General features: G+C 42.2%; 1 protein-coding gene across 6 annotated transcripts in view; it reads left to right on the forward strand.

Annotated features, from left to right (window-relative positions):
* The window catches only part of LOC120804345 (prickle-like protein 2), a 49,718-nt gene extending 31,231 nt beyond the window's left edge, over positions 1-18,487 (forward strand). For 4 of the 6 annotated variants that reach the window (XM_040153759.1, XM_040153760.1, XM_040153758.1 and 1 more), the window contains 8 exons: positions 9,312-9,496; positions 12,050-12,163; positions 12,291-12,428; positions 12,994-13,197; positions 14,383-14,569; positions 15,239-15,393; positions 15,500-16,301; positions 16,390-18,487. In XM_040153759.1, coding sequence (XP_040009693.1) covers positions 9,365-9,496; positions 12,050-12,163; positions 12,291-12,428; positions 12,994-13,197; positions 14,383-14,569; positions 15,239-15,393; positions 15,500-16,301; positions 16,390-17,342 — 2,685 coding nt within the window. In that variant the 5' untranslated portion in view covers positions 9,312-9,364 and the 3' untranslated portion in view covers positions 17,343-18,487. The remainder of the gene's footprint in view (positions 1-9,311; positions 9,497-12,049; positions 12,164-12,290; positions 12,429-12,993; positions 13,198-14,382; positions 14,570-15,238; positions 15,394-15,499; positions 16,302-16,389) is intronic. The other 2 variants (XR_005709436.1, XM_040153761.1) reach the window with 2 other exon arrangements.
* Positions 18,488-18,968: the final 481 nt, after the last annotated feature.

The following is an 18,968-nucleotide window of genomic DNA, read 5'->3' on the forward strand; positions in this document are numbered from 1 at the left end:
GTTGATCACTGGAAAATGGCTCAGCTGTATGTGTTCAGCTCCTCTCTGCCATGATGTTTCGTGTGAAGACCGGTGGGAGGACATGCAACAAAAACGCATAGCAACAGACTCTCTCTGCTGTTCTTTCTCACACATACTCGCTCAGGCACATTAACACATACACATCCACGGACGAATAAATACACGCCTGCACAGTTATAGCACACATGTAGCACCCCCACCCCCGCCCCTCACACACTCAACCCCCACCCCACAACACAAGGCTCTTTCGAATAATAATGGCCCCATATTAAAGATTACACCCCCAGGCAAATGATGTAAATAGCAAAACACCACAGGAAAAAGCCTCAGTTTGTGAATCACCACCAGCAGCATTCAAGGGAGAACATGCGACGCTGCCCAGCCCAACAGTGCTCACACAGGTCATGGACTCTGTCTGGAAACTGATCCTGTGTGTGTGTGTGTGTGTGTGTGTGTGTGTGCATGTCAGACAGTCTCCTGTGGCAGCCCACTGGTCCTCGGCCTTCCCTGTCATCATACCTGATCACGGCTGCCTGTCAAATCATTTGGTGAAATTCCCACAGAGACGGGGAGGCTTATAAACACACGCAGTATCCATTTCCCTCACTTAGACACAGGATTGTGCCTGTGCAGCAGTGTAGAGTGCGATTTGCCTGTTGAAACCCTGCAATTCTATTTCAGGCCATCCCACACAGTGGGAGAGGAGCAGAAAATGTGTCACCCTTTAATTACAGCTTTTCAGGTCCTTGTGAACTTTTGTGCATCTGTAGGTAAGAGAGTCCTACTTTGGATTTCGGGAACACACCTCCAGCAATTAGCACATCAGGGACACGAGCAGTAGTGTGTGTGTGTCTGTGCTTTAATTGGTTTGATTTAAGCATTTTGGTTTATTTACCTGTACCTTTGGGGTCCACAGCTTCAGCACATGAAAATTATGTCCTTCCAGCTATTGATGACACCACTGCATGAGTAATGTAGATGGCCAATTTGAGTGTGTGTTATGTTCCCAATTATATCACCAGTATTTTCACCCACTCTGAGCTTTTCTCAGTCTCTTCTGCCAGCTGAACCACAGAGCTTTATTCCTATAGAGTCAACCCCTTTCAATTAATTTCTTGTTAGTCCTGATCCAAATAAGCTGCAGTAAGAATTTAATCCTCATAATTGGATTATGAGGTGATTGGCGCTACAAGAGAGCTGTTTGTTATTGAAATGAAGAGTTACATAATTCTGGATTTGATGGCGTATTGACAGCAAATCAGAACCGATCAGCTAATGAACAGCTGTGTTGTTGAAGAGGGAAGTGATTCCTTGCTTCTAACAGGGGATGAGATCTAACAGCGTATTGGCTTCGGTTTTTGAGTAGGTCCTTGATAATGATTTTACATGCAGACCTCAGAGAGCCATCAAACACACACACACACACACACACACACACACACACACACCTCCCCCTCTGTGCACATTAGGATAAGAAACAAGATGGACGAATGAAGAACACTGAAATTGCTTGAAAGATTGCCTTTTAAAAGAATTTTCCCACTCCTTCTCAGTGAGAGCTAATCTGACAAAGAAATCTCTTACCTTTAGTTGTATATTATGTCCTCCTCAAACACAACAACATGCGCACACACACACACACACAAACTATGTTGTCATCCGCTGCACCTGTATTCCTACATTTAGATAAACGAATAACATATTTCATGTTGAGCCGGTTGCTCAATTGCCATGCTGTTATTGAGTTTTTCTCTCATTACATGGATGCACACCGACCAGCCACAACATTAAGACCAGTTACCGGTGTTAATGTTGGCTGATTGGTGTATATCTGAGAGAGTTGGGCACGGGTTACTGTATTTACTCAACCAGCCTGACTGCATGGCGAGGGGCTTACTGTAGGGAACACACACACTCCTTCCCCGCTGCATGAGATAATTTCCCCCATCACTGGGGGACAGACTAGAAAAGCTGGAAGTTTGAGCATTGGGAGGTGTGGGTGTGTGTAGGCAGTCTTTTGTGTATGTGAATGTGTGTCTATAACCCTTTATCATTAATCAGCGATAACTGTGAGTTCAGCAGGGGAAGGGGAAAAAGGCAGAGGGCTGACATTTTGGGCTTTCGTAAGTCCAGTAGGGAGGCTCACACACTAGCATTAGAGGTGCAGTAGGTTACTGTTTCAGTCCTGCCCCACAGCGCTTTGTTGTGTCATTGTAAATCTGTGGAAATTCATTTAAATCTTTGTGAAAGGACATGACATTATGGCTGATTTCAATAGGAATATCATCCATGTTTTAACCTCAAGTTTCATCACTGTACTTTTATGTTTGGGTATGTTTTATGTTTCCCAACTGTACCCACTGAGCAGTTCGAAAGCCGTTTGCATCAGGAAACTGATCGAGGTGAATAGGATAATGCCAGATTTCTTCCATCTGTTGTCCCGTGAAATTGATTGTTTCAGCTGATTATATAAGTGAGGAATGAGATGAACCAACAAATTAGTGTCATACTGTAGCCTGTGAGCCAGCATGCAGGATCACAACATGGGTTGATGGGATCCAATATTAATAAATGGATACCAAAGCATATCAGCTTTAATCTACCTTTCTGTTCTGTAAAAGCAAAACCATGATCTGATAAATATCCCAGTCCTACTTCAAAACACCTCCAGGGTTTTTTGTAGATGTAAAGAGCTCTTTGGCAGATAATTCTGATTAGAAGCGCTCTAACAATGATTAGAGGAATATTAGTGAACAAAAAGGCACAGATTATCAATGTTTCATGTCCTCATCATGTATGTTGAAAGAGCAGAGAGAAGCATGTCTGAACTAGAAAGAGCTGTTTTGGTTTTGTATTACAGGCAAATGTGCACAACAGCTAAACAAATATCGCCATATATGAGCGGCTGATTCCGGTTTTTTCTTGTACTCTCAATTTTGCAGTTTGGATTCATCATTTGGTATCTCTGGATAATTTTATTGCCATAGCAGTATCTGTAAAATGAATGACTAAATGAATAAGGCCTGGCTGATGACAGGGTACATGGGACGATTCAAAGCAGGACAGCAAAAACAACTGCTTTCTCAGGCTCCCACCTGGCTACACTGCTTATTCCAAAACATATTTATGCATTTCAATTTTTCAGTGCCTGACCTTTACTGCATGTATTTTGTCACATCATGTATTTGTGTGGCACAATTCTCCCAAAAGGATATTGTTGAAGTGTTTGATGTTTTACAGAGGGGGCCTGGGGGCAACCTAAACCACTGCCACTTGTTTAACATTTGGAGCATGTGCTTAACCACTACACATATAGGGTGGGCAGAAAATGTATTGAGTAAAAATCTTCAAACCTCCCACTGCACTCTGGCTTTAATATTTCATCGGATGTGCTGAAAATTTTGAGGTGGAGTCGAAAGTGGTAAAGTGCTGCTATTAACAGAAGAGAGGAGTAAATGATATGTATCTGTTGCATCTGGTTTTAGGTGTTTTCATGCACATAGTAAACGGTTTAACAGCCTTCATGAGTCCTGAACATTTGTGTCTGCCACATTACTGGGTCCACAACAGGCATGTTTGCAATGAAATAATTGCCTAAATCAGCTGCGAAACCAAGAAATGCGTTGAGATGATTAGTATCCCTTTTGTTCGACTTGAGCACCTTAGAGTGGATGAAGGAGTAAATACATTCAATTTACGACTCCACTGGTTTTTCAGATTTAAAATTTTAATGTCTAACATCTAATGTAGTGATTAGATTCAAAACACCAGGTAATCTTGTTGATTTGAAATATCAATGAAAAGCGTGATAAGCCCAAGTCTGCCATAGAGGCTATCAGTTATTAAAGGGTCAAATTGTAAATATACAGAGGCACGTGAATTTGTCAGACAAGGGAAACTGTAATTACTGCTGACATACTGTATAGTGGTAATAGATAAGGAGATTAAAAGTTGTTTTTTCATTATTTTTAGTGTCATAGATAGCCTTTTGTTGATTGTGACTGGTGTTCCTCTCACCCTCTGAAGAGTTAATAGAGCTTTGGTCAGGCTCTGTGCTTCAGCCGAGCACCTCCTCTCATGTCAGCTTTTACATAAATAAGAGCTGTTTCTCTCCCTCACTCCCTCTCTCTTCTCTTTCTCTCATGCACACCCACACAGAGCCTGTCAGAGGCACATGAGGATGGGAGGAGGAAGGAGGGAGGTGGGTGAAGCATGACACGTGAAAAAGGAAACGCATTGCTCTTAACACTGCATCCACAGCCCCCTATCTATTGTTTCTCTACATTTTTTAGTCTCTCCTCCTGTTTTCAGAAACCGTATGTATTGAAGAGTATCCTCTCTTGCTGAAATCGGAGCCAGTGTGAATTTATACGCAGAGCCTCTTCTCTTTGTTCTCAAAATTGCTCAATTTGGGATGAAGATCTTCTCTCCTCTGGCACAGACATGTTGATTAATCTCAATTAATTTATGTGCAAATTAAGATACTGCCAATTGGATCTAACTGAAGGGGAGGCAAATTATGGAAAAACTAAATTCAGATTCAGTGATGATTTATGATCCGTAAAACATGACATGCCCTCAACATTATCCATTACATAACCTTACCATAGTATGTAAGAAAAAAAAACTGAAAGGAAGATTCATGATTCTCAAAAGAAGATTGTAGTCGAAGGAGAAATATATTACAGGCCTCTCTCTGCTTCTACTTCATCTTTGCTTAATCCGTTAAATCATACATTTCTTCCGACACTAGTAAATGTGTATTGTTCAGGACTTCGCGCAGCAATCGGTTGCCATGGCAACTTGCAGAGTTTTTCCAAATGACCTACAGTTGGCTGACTGCTGCCTCGCTGAGGTACAGTTTAGATGAGCTGTCTTCTCCTCTGTATACTAGTCACTCTGCATGGTTAAAATAGCACGCATCACTGTCAGATAATTACATTTCTAAGTAACTAAACAAAATCTCTCTGTCCATCATCCATCAGGTACCCAAAAAGGCTGACAAACTGTGAATTCACCCCCTGCTAGGAGGTTTTCGTGTTTTATTGTTTTATAACATTGAATCAAATAAGATTGAACATAGCTTTTCTGACTCTGATCAACAGCAAAAGACCCTTCATGTGAAAGCAGATCTCTACAAAGGGATTGAATTCATTACGAATGTAAAATAATTGTGTGCATAATTAGGACGCACCGAAATTATCACTGGCGCAGCCGATAGGTTTTACAAAGTCACATAATTAATTAAATGGAGATCATTTGTGTGTAGTCAAGGTGTTTCAGGTGATTGTAGTACAAATACACCTGTATGTGTTGCACTAGTCAGGAAATTGATACAAGAACATTTCAAAGTCACTGAACATCTTTTTTAGTACGTTTTTATGCTTTCTAAAATCCTTTATTTAAACAGGAAGTATCCTTAAGATCATGGTCCTTTGTTCAAGAGACAACCTGTGTGCAAGAAATAAATGCATATAGTTTAAGCTTCAAAACACAGAATATTCACAGACACACAAAAACACACACACACAAGTAAAAAATCAGTGTAAGAATAGAAATTACAAGACAAATTTCAAATGCACAGTCTTGTATAATCTTCAGGCATGCATATATCCAATGTCAACAAAATCCAGTGTGGACATAATTGTGAATTGTACAATGTTCTTTTGACTAGCAGAGGAAAAGCATGGTTTGTTTCTATACAAAAATCCAATTTTTACGTTCACTTTGCTTGTCAGATGTTCCAAAGTGAGCCTTGTATCTAGCCCGGGTTCCCAAGTGTTTAAAAACTTCAACCATTTAAGGTTGTGAATCCCAAAAGGTGCGGATGTGGACAGTAGGCTGGATACTGTTAAGGGACCTTGAAAATCTCCTACATTTTATTTGTCAGAATTTTAAACAAAATTATGTAAAATTAAGGATTAAGAAAGGGAAAGTCTATGGCACAACCGTGAATCAAGAGAGTAACAAGCCTCTGTGTTGACTGTGTTTACAGCTACAGTTGGCCAGGAGCTTCATCAGTAGAGGCTATAATATTTCTCATGCAATTATCTGAGCCTGTAGAGCTGCAATAATTAGTCGATTAATCAGCAACTATTCTGATAAGCGTTTCAGTCATTTCTCAAGCCCAAATGCCAGATATTTTCTGGTTCCAGCCTCTCAAAAGAGTAACTTTGCTGCTTTTCTTTGTCATATACAGCAGTTCGGTTTGGGTTTTAGATTGCCGATCGGAGGAAACACGCAAATTGAAGACATCCCTGTCTTGTGAATTGTGAATGTCAATTTTTCAATGTTATTGAATATTTTACAGGCCAAACTAAACTAATAATCAATTAATCAAGGAAATAATCAGCAGAGAATTATTGCTATTTTCCCTGCATGCATACAATATGACTAAGCAGAGAGACGTTATCATTCCTCTTTACATCACTGTCGCTCTGTCGCTTGAAGTCATAAAATACAAGAAGACAAGATTTGGCACATTGTGGTCCCCCTTTCCTCTTGAAACAAATCCGATATTTTCACTTTATCCATTCAGTGTCATCTGACCCAGCAAGTGGCTCTGATATCACTGACTTGAATCGGGATCTCATCGTGGTCTAAGGGTCGGCTAATGAATGAAAACTGAGGAAAGTCAAGACAGATTAAGAGATTTTTGTAATGATTGTAGACTACATGTTCAGAGGGCAGAGAGTCTGCAGCATTCTATTCCAACCAGTCACTCTTTCAGGTGCTTTCAGCGATTAGTTCCTCCGATCTGGCTGAAAGTGGATCGATTGGTCCTCCCTGGCACATGATTGCCTAGGTCTGTTGTAGACCTTTACACATTGTTAATTACAAGAGCCTGATCCTTTAACAGCTGTGCACCAAACCCATCACTTAATAATATACCTTTAGTGAGGTTTTCAATTGATATTTCAATGCTTTTTTCAACAGTACACATTCTGCTAAAAATATATAGATTTCATTGATGACATTAAATCAAAGGACTTTATGAACTTCATTATAGTAGTGTCTCCTCTTCTCCCTTGATTCTCAATATTGATAAAATGATTTTTTTTTTTTTTAATTAACACCAACAAAGCACATTGTTCTGGGGACATGAAGTCCCATCTACTAACAATTGCGATCATGCATTAAATCAAAAAACTGGTTTTCCTGCAGTACATGATTTACTGTAATTTGCTACAAGATAGACAGCAAACTCAACCATCAGTTGTCAGAGTAAAGCTCTGTTATGATGCTGGACTGTTTATGTCAAAGGCATGTTAACAAATCACTTCCAGGGAAGCAACCAAATTACAAAAATGTAGAAAATAACAAAGAAGAGAAAAGTTAAATATTTCTTTTCTCCCCAAATATATTACCACTTCCTGCTGAAGCATGAATTACCCAAAAGTATGCCTCCCCCAGGAAACAGAAGTTCACAACTTGTCTTTCCTCTCCCCTTGTGTTGCTGGGGAAGAACAGAGGAGTGTGTTATGACTAACCAGTCGGCCTGGCGAATGTGTATTACGTCAAAAAGTCACACACTCATCGCAGCCTTCTGTACCAGCTCAATGTGCATTCAGTCAAAAGTTAGGGTGTAAAGACGACATGTTACACTGAAACTGTTTGACACTAAACTGTGTCTTTGTTGCACAGCACAAACTTGCAGTACATCAAAATAAGAAGGGACCATTAATCGGCGCGCCGGTGCACACAGGGACGCTGTCATTCCCTCGTTCTGACAGTGTGTGTGCAAAATGAATTTCACGTGCTTCACAATGTTTTTACTGACACTGAGGTAGAAAGAGAGAGGGTGAGCACCGCTCACAACCAGCTGGCTACTTTATTGTTAGTCTGAATTTGTAGTTTCTCTCATTAAAAATGTTGTTAAACATTTTGGTCATACACCTTCATCAGGCAAACTTGATTTATTGAAAGGAATACTCTGACCTTATGGGAAAAATTCGATTTTTTTACCTGGAGTTAGAGAATGAGCTCATCTCTGGTCAGAAGCAATTCTTTGTCATGTTTAGCCTAGCTTAGCACAAATACTGGAAGCAACTCCTCGCCAAGCTCCACCAAAAGTGCAATCCAACATCTCCAAAGCTGCCATAACTACATTACATTCTCATGTATTTAACACGTGTAAACATAGAAAACACTGACATTGTTGCTTAACGAGCAGTTTGGTTATAAGGATTGGAGCCATTTCTTAATGACCAACAGCTGGGCCAGTGAACATAAACAGCTTCTCCGGTCCAGTCATAGTGAACTTTCTGGCTTTGCATATTTCCTAAATGAACAAAACCCAGGTGATTATCCCCAAAGGGTTTGAATATTCCTTTAATACTGACAATAAAAAATGGAGGGAATTCTGACACCATAAAGGTTATGCTATTAAAACAAATGCCAGTCCTATTGACAACTCATACAGTAGGAAAGTGAAATTTATAATAATGCCAGAATGTAGTTAAAACTGTTGTTAGGTTCTTCTGTAGATCATTGCTCTGATTTCATATTGCCAACATAAGTCACATGTGAACTGAAGCGTAGCTGGTGCAACAGGCCGAAGGTTTCCAAGTAGGCCCACTCTCACCTAGCGTCCATACTCTGATAAAGAACAGCCTCGGGCCAGGCTAGAGGGCTCAAGGTTACATACCTGCAATCGCTGCTCACAAAGAAATCAACAGCACCCATCTCTGAGAGATAAACAGTACTTAGCTCAGCTTGGATGGAGGCTGACTCACTGGCTTACTCTGTGGAAATGTCTGCTGTTGCTTGGTCACTGCTTAAGCTCTGTTTTTCTGTGATTTCTAATCTGCAGGAAATAGCGTTGCTGTCTGAAACGGCCAGAAAAGACCTGTCTCATAGCTTGGGAGCAATCATTTTGAATAAGTGGTCTGTTTACACTTTCTCACCGCCCATCTAAAGTGTTGTTTTTGTCAGTGAACTGCTATGACCTTGATGTGTAACCTACAAACACAGAAAAAAACAGCTCATCCATTGGCCGTCTCAGTTTTCCATACCGGCATGACCTTGTTGATCAGATTGTACTCTGACTGAGTTAAAACAACATCAGCAAGTTCAATAATCACTATGGATTTTTAGTTTTATATTGACATTGTTAGAAACCACAATCATCTCCTTCCACTTCACACTAATTGACTCTATCTCTCCACTCATTAGCTTTCAAAATAGCAAGCCGTGAGATGTAATCAGAGCTCATTCTTGTTCTTGTTGGTGGCTCACTAAATATTCTACATGCCTGTAAAATGTTAAAAAAAAATGTTTTTCCTCAACAGGAATACCTGTGTCCACTGAACCAGTTTGGGTAGAGGAGCATGTTGTGACAGCCATGTCTCTGGAGATGGAGAAGACCATCACCAAGCTGATGTACGACTTCCAGAGGAACTCCACCTCCGATGATGACTCTGGATGTGCGCTGGAGGAATACGCCTGGGTACCCCCGGGCCTCAGTCCTGAACAGGTGCTCAAGCTCGACAATCTGTTTTTGCAAGTTACAGATATCCAACTGGGACATTGACACCCCCTCACTCCTGTCACTACTAAGTGCCTCATTAGCATGGTTATTTTTGTCCAGAACAGCCAGACCACATCGAATTAAACCAAATCCGTCAGAAAAATTAAATTATTTTGACCATAAAGTATCTGTGGCACCTGTGTCAAAACAAGACAATGGATCATTATTGTTTCGAAATACCCTTCATGGTGTCTTAAGTGTCTTTGGGGTTGGGGTGAGGCGTGGGGGATAAGACATGGCTGTCACGCGTTTCATGGTAGACTAATGGTACGGACATTTTTCAGCTGTTTTCTTCAGTGTTAAAGCTAACACTGCGTAGGAACCAAGTTCACAATCTGACAGAATGACAACTATAACCTGAACCCTGAAAAAGAACCACATACTGATGAGCTGATTGCTCTGTCTGCAGAACTGATGTGAATCAATGAATAAATTAAGAAAGTGTCTGAATCACTCTGTATGAGTGAGACTGTGTATCAGTCAACTTATTATATATTGAATTGAATGGCATTAAGCATTTTCCTTGATCACCATCAAGTATATGATTACTTATTTCTAAAAATATGAGATACATTCTAAATACTGTAACTATGTGTGTATTGTTATTTTCCTTTTAATGGTGCTTTTGCTATACTAAGCCTCAACTTGTTCTGCATTTTAGTGTACCCTTGCAAATCTAAACCCAGAGTAATGGAAGTAATTTGAGACGGTGAATGTTGGGATGATAATGTGTGGCATTCTGTTTATGCACGTAGGTTTCAGGTTTTCCTGTCTGGACTCATTTGCAGTTTACTGTAAATGGCTTCTAATTGCATGCATGACCAAGCTAATGTCATCAATTGCGCACATCGAGGAAGATTCTTCCTCGTCATTTTTATTTTTGTCTGTTTCGTCAGTTCTGACATACGATAAACATGGTTCTGTTCAGCTATATTGGGTATAAACACTGTCTTTCTTCAGTAAGAGCAGCACTCTAATGCAGCAGGCCTCCCAGGGCTCTGTTAACAGATGACAGGCTGGGCTGATAACAGTCATTTTCACCAGTCAGCCATCATGACAGGATGCTGCAAGAGGCTGGAGCTTCTCTCATCCAACAGGAGTTGCAGGCAATTGTAGCAGCCTGTTGCTTTTGTTAATGCAGTTGAATGGAGTGATTTTTAAGCCCGTCACTTCTGGTTTATCTCTGCACAATGCCATCAATGTATGACTCACATTTTAAAAAGAAAATCATCGTTTAAAGTAGTACAATTCACTGAGCCGACAGAACTCGAAATCCTGGAATCCTGGGAAATACTGAACCTCCACTACGTTTATTTGACACCTTTGGTTACTTTACACAAACAGATTTTAGCATACAAAACCTATAGTTTACTAGTACTTGTCCCTTAAAGCTCACCTGTTTCCTCTCCTTCCTAGCTCCTCTCATTTGAAGGGGCAGATTTTGCAGAAAAGTCCCTCACCTCAAATGACCCTGACTTGCAAAACTGCCACACGGCTCGGTGTCACTCTCCACACCGTAGAATAAGTGGGTATGTTATAATGAATCTGAGGGGCAGCACTCAGAGACGCCCTTCCTTCCCCTCTCACTCGCCACCCCACTGATTACGTAAATTGGATCACAACAGCTTCAGCAACACTAGACCACTTTGTGTCACAGGCCGTTTTCCTGAAAATCAGAGACAAGTGACAAGACTGCTTCCTGTTCTGTGAGTGTTTACTTCTCAAGCACCAGTCAAAGTTTTCTCTATTTCACCCGCTAACATGCAAATACAAAAGGAGATTCAGGCCACAGTTACCAGGTCCTACTGCAGAACCATTTCTAATTGCAGTTTGGGTCATTGGAATTTCCCTTAAACAACAAGCATAATAGCTGTTGCAAAATTAAAGGCTGCTCAAGGTTGTGTCTCTGCAGCAGCACTGAGCGCATTGTGCCGGACACTCGCAAGTCCATACACCGATTTCCACGGGCAGTGATGGTGCAGGGCACGGAGACCATGAGAAATTAATTTGAATGTAATTTCAGATTCATCTAGGAGGGTTTGTCACCATCAATTAATGATAGATTATGTAGATTATGTAAACTACCCTACTTTTTACCCAACATAATGGGCACAGCGATTCAGATGTCACTGTGTATGTCAGCTTTATATTATACTTAAAGCTGCTATTATCTGTATTTTTATATTAACAACAGATCATGTGATTCTTTGTACAGTGTTGCCTCCGGTGGTGAGCCCACAGAGAATTATAGTGTCCAGAAACACGACTCCACATGAATAATAATGTTGCTCCATATCTGCTGGATGTGTTAATAGGCAGCTGTTTGTTAAGAAGTTTGCTATGTCAATTTTATAAGGTGATAAATATGTCAGTGTTATTTGTAGCTTGTTTCCCCTTCCCGCAAGTGGCCCAGAAAATCTGTGAATGCAGGTTTAATATTTGAATACTGTAAATCTAAGGCATTATCACAACCACATGTTTGATGTTTGTTTGTTTCAGGTGCATCAGTATTATAATTCCTTACCAGAGGAGAAGGTCCCCTACATAAATAGCCCTGGAGAGAAATATCGCATCAAGCAACTTCTTCACCAGTTGCCACCACATGACAACGAGGTACACAGTTTTTAGCCTCAAAGCAAATTTTTATCATTCAGACACATGAACAGTTTATCACTTTTATCATAACTTCCAGTTGTTTGGAAGCATTCTAGTTGTCATGATGACGCACTGTGTTTTTCAGGTGCGTTACTGTAATGCGCTGGATGAGGAGGAGAAACGAGAGCTTAAGCTCTTCAGTAACCAGAGGAAGAAAGACAGCTTGGGCAGAGGCAACGTCCGCCCTTTCCCCCTCACCATCAATGGAGCCATCTGTGATAAGGTAACCCAACAACTAGCCCCACTGACCACATCACTGGCCCAACAACCCAACAACCTATAAGCGTTTTTTCTATTTCATTTTTTGCCCATTTTTAAATTTTATTCTCAGTTTTGCTTGCCTGGGCTTCTGTTTGATGTCCCATCAGATAGATGACACAGATATGAAGTAGAAAACATTTCAATCTTGAAGAGTTATTTCAAGCACTATCTTCTCACCCTCCCTCTCCAAATCTTAGTTTGTATTTATCTTTTTCACTGCCTCCTCTCCCACCCCTACTTTATCCCTTTTCTTTCCTTTCCTGATCCTGCGATCACTTCTCCTTTGTTTTCTTTCCTCCTTTCTTTTTTACTTTTCTCTTCAATTCCTTTTCTTATCTTTTTCCTTTCCTCTCCCGTCCTCCTTTCCTTTCCTTCTTTTGTTGTTTAAATTCCTTTGCTGTTACTTTCCAATTATTCCCTTTTCTGTTCTCTCCTCTCCTCTTTTTATTTCATTTCCTTTCATTTCAATTTCTTTCTCTTCATTTATCTTCTTTTTGTTCCCTTTCCTCTCCTCTCCTCTCCTACAGTGTGGAGGTCAGATAAATGGAGGGGAGATTGTGGTTTTTGCTGCAAGGGCAGGTCATGGAAAATGCTGGCACCCTCATTGCTTTGTCTGCAGCATGTGTGAGGAGCTGTTGGTTGATCTCATCTACTTCTACCAGGATGGCAAGATCTACTGTGGCCGGCACCATGCCGAGAGGCTGAAACCGCGCTGCTGTGCCTGTGATGAGGTGCGCCTGTCTGGGCCCGGAGCCCTTCAGGGTTGGAAATGGCTGAATGGTTCATAGCCCAGAGATTTGGATGTGGATGAAACTGGTCTGGAGAGAAAAGATGTCTCAGGATTCTTGCCATTTCTCAGAAAGTCTGTTTGTTTTCTAACCATAATGTTGTGGCAAGCAGGCCTAAGAAAACAATAATAACTCTGGCCACAGCCACTCTGCACTAATTGAAGTCTAGTAAGGTTTGATTACTTAAACTGGAGTAAAACGTAGTAGTGCAGGTGTCCATTTTTATTTAACTAGGGGTCCATTTTCATTTTTTCTACAAAGATTGTCAGTTCCCTTAACTCATAAATAGTTCTGTATGACTGATATCACACTCTTATCTGATATGACACCAAGATTTCTGCCAGCTGGCAATATTAGAAGATAGTGAGGTAGAGAAGTTTGCTATGAAATCAATAATTTTTGATATATTTGAAAAAAATTGGCAACATCCTCCTGTGAATGTCACAAAAGACATTCACAAAGGATGTCTAGATTATCAGTGTTATTGGATTAAGGGCAGTGGTTCCACCTTCAAAATCATAATTAGTAAAACTACAGACATATTATTAGTACACAGGCAGGCAAGTTCAGTGAAGGAACTTAGTAGATTGATTGAAGAGAATCAGGCTTACAGGTAGCAGGCATGTTGGGAACCACACTGGGACAAACCCATTTCAGTGATATGGGGCAGATGAGGGAAATCAGGAACAGGTGTGTAAGTGGGCAGTGAAGCTCAGGTGATTAAGAATGGAAAACAGGTGATCAGGTGGGTATGGGTAACTGTACTGGAGGAAACAAGAGGGCCCAGAGATGAATCGTGACAACAACTTGAAGTAGTTTAGTCCAGTGGTTCTCAGTAAGGTCACAGGATAAATCAGAGGGAGAAAAACAGTTCTGCTCCACAAAATAATACTTATTTTTCTGATTTTTCTCAAATCTCTGAAATTATACATCAAAACAAACTGAGAGGGGGACAAAAGCCCTGAGGTACCCCAAACATCAGCAGCAACAGTTAAAAATCATCTTTGCCATTAGGTGTAAAACTACTTTAAAACCAGTTAAAATTCATTGCTCCTTTTTCAACTGCAACTTCGTGTAGTCTCTATGTAGAATAATTCTGCTGATAATTGTAATGTCTGGGTCATGCAGATAATCTTTGCTGATGAATGCACTGAGGCAGAGGGCAGGCACTGGCACATGAAGCACTTCTGTTGCTATGAGTGTGAGACCACCCTTGGCGGCCAGCGCTACATCATGAAGGATGGACGACCACACTGCTGCAACTGCTTCGAGTCCCTTTACGCAGAGTACTGCGACGCATGTGGAGAACACATAGGTACAGCGCACATTTCCTGCAGGTTTCCTTTCATTGCTGCTTTAACATATATGAACTGTTACCAAAACACATTGACATGTTTATCTTACACTCACATAACATCATAGAAAGCCTCTAACAGCCTTTTATTGTAAGTGTGGGTGGTATCAGCTCTGTGTGCCACAGCTGTGAAGAGGTGGAGTCAGTGGAGTGAGATGTGGATGGTTATTATCATCCCAAGCTCCAGTAACAGAGAAGGAGCGTGTTACAGAGGATACTCCTATGTTGTATCCAGATGGGAGCTGTGAAAGATGATTACTTCCCCAAGCTGGGGAGCAGGGCTGGTGAAATGCATTTGTGCTAACTTACAAATCGAGTGATTATGTACGGGCACAGAATCACAAATGTTTACCTTTTTATCAGAAAAATAAGCCCTGTTTATACAACAATTTTTACTCCATTTCAGCCCTAAGAGGCAAAATGAGCTTCACCTACTGGCTAATAACTAAAATCATGTGTTCATTAGCAGCACAGACTTTGTAGAATAACATTTCTACAGTAGTATTAGAGATAACTGCCATCACATTACCATTTAAATGCAGTTAAAGCTATACCTCCAAGTGTATTCACTAATAAACTTGTTTCTGGTATGCTACATGCCAAAATTATGTTTTTCCCATCTCACCAAAGGCATTGACCAAGGCCAGATGACATATGATGGGCAGCACTGGCACGCAACTGAAGAATGTTTTTGCTGTGCCCGTTGCAAACGCTCTCTGCTGGGCCGCCCTTTCCTGCCAAAGCAGGGGCAGATCTTCTGCTCACGGTCCTGCAGCGCTGGTCAGGTAAGGGGACCAAAGATACAGCTAGCATCTACTTGCAGATTACTCCTTATTTCTACATATTAGCGGTTAAACAGGTGTACCAATCTATTTTACTTGAATCAATCAGGATCCAGATGAGTCTGACTCCTCAGACTCGGCCTTCCAAAGCGCCCGTTCCCGTGAATCCCGCCACAGCACCAAGATTGGGAAAAAGGAGCGTAGGAATGCAGAGCAGGAGCGGCGGAGTGCTGAGACCCGCCAATCCGCTCCTCCACCCATGCCTGACCGTCTGTCTGCCGAAATAGATCCCCTGTCTGTCCAGATGGACCGTTTAAGCCTCTCATCTAGCCAGACTCCAAGCAGGACACCTAACCGCACACCCAGTCGCACTCCAAGCCGTGCCCCGAGCCTTAACCAGGTGTGGATGAGCCGGGATGAGCCCTATGTCCCTGCTGCCTATGAGGGCCCCCAGCGGGAACCCTCCCCTACCCCTACGCCAATACATTTGCTGGGTCAGTGTAACCCCAGGCAGGGCTTCAATCCCAACGCAAACGCTCATCCTCCAGCCCAGAATCCCTCCAACCCAGGAAAGAGGCCCGATTCCTGGGGAAAAGAGCAAGGCAATGCCAAGAGGACCCCTATGGCTGCTCTGAGGGGCCACTCCTTTAATGAAAACTGGATCCACCACAGCCAAGATGAGTTCAGGCCCAACAAGCTACGCACCCAGATGAGCTTCAATGAGATGTCCAGCCAGAACCACGGCTTCTCAGACAAGCGGAGCATCAGCCTGCACGGATTCCAGAGAGACGGCAGACCCCCGCTGACCAGGAGGAACCCCATCAATGCCATGAGCTTCAATGAGCCCCTTACTCCTCTAGAACAGACCCCTCGTGGATCCATGGACTCCCTCACTATGTCCAATGCTACAGGTATAGTGATATAAATAATATTGTATGACACAATATAATATGATGGTGTATAATCTGAAATGTGACATGAGATTTATGGTTTTACCAGGTAACTCTCTGGATGGGGTCAGTAAGCGTCAGGAGCATTTGTCTAGGTTCTCCATGCCTGACCTAAGTAAGGACTCCGGTGTGAATGTGTCTGAAAAGAGCAACATGGGCACCCTCAGCTCCTCAGTCCAGTTCCACAGCACAGAGTCACTCTCCTCCTCTCGTCCCTACAGCAACAACATGTACACTCCACTGAGAGTCGGTTACCCACTACAGTACTGGGATGGCCCGCAGCCGCTGGGCTTTGACAGCAAAGGTCGTGTTGGGGTGATGGGCAGTAGTGGAAACCTGCGGATGGCTCCCATGAGCGACAGAATGCCCCGCCGACGTATAAATGCGCAGGAACCCATGGCACAGCAACAGCAGCTACAACCAAGACGCCGCAAACACCATCGTGGAAACCACAGTAACGGGCAGCACCGCAGCGGCCGCCACCACAAACGCTCTCGTCGTTCCCGCTCCGACAACGCCCTGCACCTTGTTGCAGACCGGCCTGCTCAAATGGTGGAGCTGCCCTACCGCCGCGTTCAGGAGGATTACGATCGCTTCCCCTCCGGTCATGCTGCTCGGGAGTTGTTTGGTCTGGAGCCGGGCGGGTACAGACAGCAGCCCCACCGGCCCTGCCCCCGCACCACCTCTGATCTCACCCTGCAGAATGCTGGCTGGCAACATGTGGGCCTGGGTGGGCCGTGCTGGGGCGATGGGTACATGGAGGCTGCTGACCCCTGGTGCTCCAGCTGCTCCTCTTCCTCCGAGTCAGAGGGAGATGAGGGTTACTTCCTGGGGGAACCAATCCCCCGGCCTGTGCAGCTGTGCTACATCAACAACGAGGAGCTGCGCCATCGCTACAGCCCCTCTGGGATGGGTGGCCATCATGGACCTCTGCACGGATCGATTCATGGCCAGCTGCACACTCGCCAGAGGAGAAAGAGCAAAAACTGCATAATTTCCTAGATATAGAGCAAAGAGATGGTGAGGGATGAGCAGGAGAGTGAAAGAGATGACAGAGAGAGAGGTAAGGAGACGGTTTAACAGAGAGGAGGAAAAGAGGGAGTGGGAAGCTGAGAGTGAGACAGTTTGACAGTGAGAGTGACTACAGTGTTTGTGTATGATTTTGTGTGTGTGTGTGTGTGTGTGTGTGTGTGTTGGGGTTGAAGAGAGAAAAAGGCCTATTTTTTGTGCTTGTGAACTTACACAACTCTACACCATGTAGTGTTTGTGTACACCTACACAGAATGATCTAATCATAAGAGGAAGCTCAGCTGGCTAACACAACAGAAATGTTTACAATGATGGAGCTCAACTCCAATGATGGTACCAGGAAGCACTGATGAATTTGACAACTAAATATACTGTGGTCGGGGTAAATAACATGATGTATGTGTGTGTCTGTGCGTGTATCCATGTTACAGAGAGATTGAACAATTCCTTTACCGTTGGAAAAGGGAAGTAACACTGGTCAAACTGCAGTGATCTGACTGTTCATGTCATAGCTCAGTGATCCAAGCCCTGGGCAGTAAAACTTATTCTATGTGGACAAACCAGAATTTGTGTTGGGATAGTGAAAGCTACGTGCTAGATTCCAAGCTATGTCAGTGTTTACCTCGGTGGAATCCAAATGCTGCTGGAATATAGTGTTGGCTCACTAGCCCTGTTATCACCTTGTACAAATAGTCTGTTGAACCTTGTGCTCTACATAGCCAGCTCTCCATGCTTTACCGAGGACAGAGCGCCAGACAGCCTCTGCTCCTTGACCATTCAGGCACAGTAACGTCAGGTATGGTCCCGTTTTCTCTTCTGCAACATGCTTTGTTTTTTGAGAGTTACCAATAGATGATTAAGGATAATAATAATAATGCTAACATTAATAATAATAATGCAAATAATAATTATAATAATATTAAAGAATAATACCTGTTAAATGTATATATAGTAATACAATTAATAAAGTAATAGATGTGGTCATGTAAATGTTATGTACATACAGTCTTAAATATTTATATATTTTGTAACTAAAGAATCATTATTTGTATAACATGATGTAGAGATAGGGAGATTTGCATGTTAATTTGTTGTTGTTGTCTCATACTGAAAATAAAGTGAACTTCAATGAACAACCAGGAAGTTTTAATCTATAAGTTGTATTGGTTTCTCTGGTTGGTCGTGACTGGCTGTGTGCTTTAGCTGTGTGCCAGATCCATACTGCATACTATTTGAAAGCAGGTTTTGACTGTCCTGTGTGTTCACATTTGAAAAATGACAAAAGAAAGCAGACATTTTGAGTAGTCTAGCATCATCTGTGCTTTTCCTGCCATGATATGCCAAAATGTCTGCTGTGGAAAAAGTCTCCTGACCCACAATTCAATGCACAGGTGAAATGGAGGAGCTGACCATAGCTGCAAAAAAGTACTAAAAAAAAAAATACAGCTAGAGGCCAATGGGAATGTCATTAGTTTTGCAGGTAGTTAGTCATAAACCACATATTGGACAAATTAAAACTTTAACTCGATGATGAAGCTGGAGGAACTGTAAAGGAATCACCAAAGTCAGTAGGTTTCATCCTCTGAGAACCATGAATGT

The sequence above is a fragment of the Xiphias gladius genome, chromosome 18, assembly GCF_016859285.1.
Source record: "Xiphias gladius isolate SHS-SW01 ecotype Sanya breed wild chromosome 18, ASM1685928v1, whole genome shotgun sequence".
NCBI classification, from domain to species: domain Eukaryota; kingdom Metazoa; phylum Chordata; class Actinopteri; order Istiophoriformes; family Xiphiidae; genus Xiphias; species Xiphias gladius.